General features: G+C 39.2%; 1 protein-coding gene across 1 annotated transcript in view; it reads right to left on the bottom strand.

Annotated features, from left to right (window-relative positions):
* Positions 1-183: 183 nt before the first annotated feature.
* LOC125482082 (leucine-rich repeat-containing protein 31-like) overlaps positions 184-4,536 on the bottom strand; it is a 7,470-nt gene continuing 3,117 nt past the window's right edge. The window contains exon 2 of the mRNA XM_048594063.1: positions 184-936. Coding sequence (XP_048450020.1) covers positions 617-936 — 320 coding nt within the window. The 3' untranslated portion in view covers positions 184-616. The remainder of the gene's footprint in view (positions 937-4,536) is intronic.

Here is a 4,536-nt window from a genome sequence, read left to right as displayed (position 1 = left end):
GCTGAGCTTTTCCAGCAACTTTGTTTTTGACCAAATAAACAATGTCTACTACTACGCTCTCAATCGTTTTAGTTATTTCACTAAAAAAACTCCAACAAAGTTTGACAGATATGATTTTCCTCACACAAAACCAGGCTGACTATCCTTAATCAGTCCTGGAGTCAAAAATAAAAACAGAAAATGTTGAAAATGAACATGTATTTAATGCACTGGGTGAAGATAGTTCAGCATTAATAACATGACAAGTTAGTTAACATCAGAATCTTAAATGGTGCAAATTTCAGCAACTCGGTCTGTGAAAACCAGGAATCAGTTGTGGGGAACCAGATCATCTGCTCCACAATCATCTGCTCAGCATTTCCATCATTCTCCTTTTCTTTACTTCAAACATTCATCAACTTTAAAGAAAATGACAGACCAGATTCGGTCAATGCACAGAATTTGATGGATGTGAAAAGTGGATTGGAGTCAATGTCTTGGAACCAACCAGGGTGGGTGTTAAATGTTTTCAATAATGCACCTCAATTTTGAACGAATATTAAAAATAATCTGTGATTTGTGATGTGCTGAGCTTAGTCCTTACCTTTGAATCTCTATTTCAGCATCTATCAAATGACTAATAGTGAAAAAGGATGTTCCTCTTACTATCCCTGTTGAAAGTTTCCAAAAGTTTTCGTTGTGAAGCACTAAGGACCCAGTGATGCATCCTGAACTCTGTGAGGGAGGGAAACCTAACCAGGCTGTCCAGAAAAATGGTGATCCATGGGTCGCATGCTCGATGAGTCAAAGGTCGTAGGCCAATGTCCAGCTCAGACAGCTCCTTTAGGCCACTAATTTCCTGGAAAAACATTGCCCAAGACTGATCATCGACAGTATTGTTGTAGATTAAATCCAGATCCTCAAGGTTCTCTAGAAATCCAGCATGTGAGACAGACACTGGAAAGAAAGAATTTGTAATGAGTTTTGAACCCAGTGAGAATTGCTTTACCTGGATATCACCACGATCAGGTAGGACATACACATCACATTCCTCCCCTCCCTGAACACGACATTCAAGCTTCTGTGACACAGTCCTGCTTCAAATAGTATGTAAAGAAAGCACAACAGTGAATCCCAGTCCTAACTGCGTCCCTGATACTGGTCAGAGATCTTATGGAATGAACACTTCACTCACCTGGTGAAAGTCTGCATTTCTTCACAGCACAGAAAAATAGAAGCTCTTTGAAACCTTTTATTAGAAGAACATAATCTGATATAATAGCCAAAGTGATCCTTTAAAATGTGTTGATGCTTATACTGATGATGCAGTGCCTAAATAAGCTCAGAGTGACAGAAACAGTGATTGATCATTGCTGTTTACAAAACGAGAGAGATAAAGAGAGAGAGGTAGAGAGAGAGAGGTAGAGAGATACAGTAAGTCGATGAAGAAAGTGTCGGGAGGTGAAATGGCATTATTGAGATTGTGTTTTGCCCTGGGAAGAGTCAAGGCAGGTTCTTACTAGTGAGTGAACAGAAACTGCTATGCAGTAGAGGAGGGACATCAAACAGTGAAAGTACATTGGTTCAACGGCATTAGCTTGGTCGAGTAATTAAACCTTTGAAAAAGGTACAAATACTAGACACTCCTTGGGAACTTTTAATCTGCTCTTGCCAAGACAAATAAGCAGTCAAGAAACCACCCTTTCAATTTCCGAGTCCCTAGTACTACCACATTTCTGTCTGGGACTTCAGCTTGTCTGTTTTATTTGCTAAATCCTTTGCATCCAAGTAGATAGCCATTGAACACCGCAGACTCACTGTTTTACGTTCTAACTTTTGTTTACTCTACCTTTGATAATGCAATCACCAATTTTGCACATTCCATTTCCAATATTGTACCATCTAAATTCACCCTCCATTCCCATTCCCTTTCTGTACTGGTTTAAACCATGACTAACAAGACAAGTAAAAACTCAAAGATACTTGACTCAGCCTTGTTGGGGTGCAAACCATCGTGCTTGTATATACAAAGAAAACAGCGAAAATAATTGTGGGATCCTTGGAGGATGTGATTGGGGAATTGATAACAGGTAACAGAGAAACGGCAGATAATTTAAACCAATGTATTGTATCAGTTTTCACAATGGAAGACAGTAAAATCCAAAAGACATCAGATAAGTAAGTGCTAATAGAAGAAGTTTCTAAATCAAGGGACCAACTATTTCACAAATTCATGGGACTGAAGGCAGACAAATCTCCAGGATGTGAAAACTTGCATTGTAAAAGAAGTGGCTACAGAGAAAGTGGAAGCATTTGTTGAATTATTTCAGAACATATTGGTTGCTGGGAGGGTTCAGCAGAATGGAAAAGCACTAATGTGATTCTTCTATTCAAGAAGGGGAGACAAAAAGCAGTCAACTATAGGCCAGATAACCTAATATGTTCATTGGAAAAATGCTACAGTCCATCATTAAAAACATAAATAGCAGGACATTTGGAAAAGCTTAACAAAATCGAACAGAGTCAACATGATTTTGTGAAAATCATGTTGAGAAACATGCTAGAATCCTTTGAGGATATAAAATACAATTGAACCAACAGATGATGTGTACTTGGATTTCAAGAAGGCATTCAATAAAAGGTGCCACATAAAAAGAGATCACTGCACAAGACAGGAGCTCACAGCATTGGGAGTAATGTATTTGCATGGATTGAGGATTGGTTAACATACAGAGGACAGAATCAGGATTAAGGGATCATTTTCAGATTGTAAAGTTGTAACTAATGGAGTGTCATAAGGTTCAGTCCTGGGGCACAATTATTTGCTCCATATAGTAATGTCTTGAATGACAGTACAGCGTAATGTATTCACATTTGAACATTCACAAAAATAGGTGGGAGGGCATGTTATGATGAGGATTTGCAGGATGATACAGAATTTGCAAGCAGATAGAGATAGGTTGAGTGAGTGAGCAAAAACCTAGCAGATGGAATTTAATGTTGGAAAGTCTGAAGTCACGATGAGAAAGAAACAACACACAAACTATCAATCATTTAACTGGAGCCAGACTCCAAAGAAAGTGCAGGATAGAGGGATCTTGATGTTCATGTGCAAGAAATACAAATTATTAGCATGCAAGTGCAGCAAGTAATGAAGATGACAAATATAATTTAGCCTTTATTCCTGGGGGGGGGGGGGGGGGTTTGAAATTTTAACAATAGGGAAAGTCTTGTTACAATCGTACAGGGCATTGGGAGTATAATGCACAGTTTTGTTCTCTGTATTTAAGATATACTGGCATTGGGGGCAGTTCAAAAGAGATTCACTGGGCGGATTCCTGCGATGAAAGGGTTGACTAATAAAGGAAAGGCTAAACAGGTTAGACCTTTATTCATTAGAAATAAGAATGAGGGGTGAACAATCTGAGAAGGCTTGACAGGATGGATGTTGAGAAGAGTTTCCATGAGCGGGGGAATCTCCAACTAGGGGACATAGTTATTGAAAAACAGCACACCCATTTAAAACAGATGTGAGGAAATTTATTCTCTCAGAGGGTAGTGAATATCTGAAATTTTCAACCTTACAGTGTTTTTAACGCTAGATCACTGAAAAATATTTAAAGACGAGGTAGACACATTTTTGAAATTGGGGAGTTGGGAGCTATGATGAGTTGGGACAGAAAAAGAGTCAAGGCCTGGGACAGATCAGCTATGACCTTGTAGAATGGTAGGTAGACATGAGGGGCTGAATGGTCTACTCCTGATCGTATTTCTCACGTTTTTATGATTTGTAACAGGTATTTCCTTAGCCAGAACCAGTCACAATGCCCGAGAAATCTAAAGCCTTTGCTCCTATATCATCTCTGCAGCCATACATTCATCTGTTCTATTGCCAAGCTTGCTGGTGCGAGACTCGGGAAAAATTTCCAGAGATTGCTACATTTCAGATCCTGCTTTTCAATATTTTGCCTAACTTCTTAAACTGTGCCCATAGGAGCTCATTTTTAAGAAATGCCATTGGTATTAATACAGACTACCACCAGTCTGTATTTTGTAGCATGACGCTGGCAACATGGAGGCAACAAATCATTCTGGAGTTACATCTATGGCTGCAAAAATACCTGTCCACTTCTTTAACTATAGAATCCTCTTTTAGTATTATTCTATCAGTATTCTTTGTGCCCCCTTGTACAGCTGAGCCACTTATGGTGCCATGCATTTCACTCTGAACCCCATGAACTGAAAAGTCATTGGAAATGGGGGATGGGCTTGAGAAACTCAGACTATCTGCTTGTTTCTTTCTGACTGATTGATGGTGTAAGGATTGTGTAGTTTTTTTTTTTATTTTGGGCTTTTAAAAATCAACCGTGGACTGAAATGAGAAAGAACTATTTTAAAACCAGTATTTGAAAGGTGGTTAAAATTGTTTCAGAGATAGCAGGAACTGCAGATGCTGGAGAATCTGAGATAACAAGGTGTAGAGCTGGATGAACACAGCAGGCCAAGCAGCATCAGAGGAGCAGGAAGGCTGACGTTTCGGGCCTAGACCCTTCTTCA

The sequence above is a fragment of the Rhincodon typus genome, unplaced genomic scaffold (assembly GCF_021869965.1).
Source record: "Rhincodon typus isolate 14 unplaced genomic scaffold, sRhiTyp1.1 hic_rhity00005662, whole genome shotgun sequence".
Taxonomy (NCBI): Eukaryota; Metazoa; Chordata; class Chondrichthyes; order Orectolobiformes; family Rhincodontidae; genus Rhincodon; species Rhincodon typus.
This window is presented reverse-complemented; position numbering and strand designations above follow the sequence as displayed.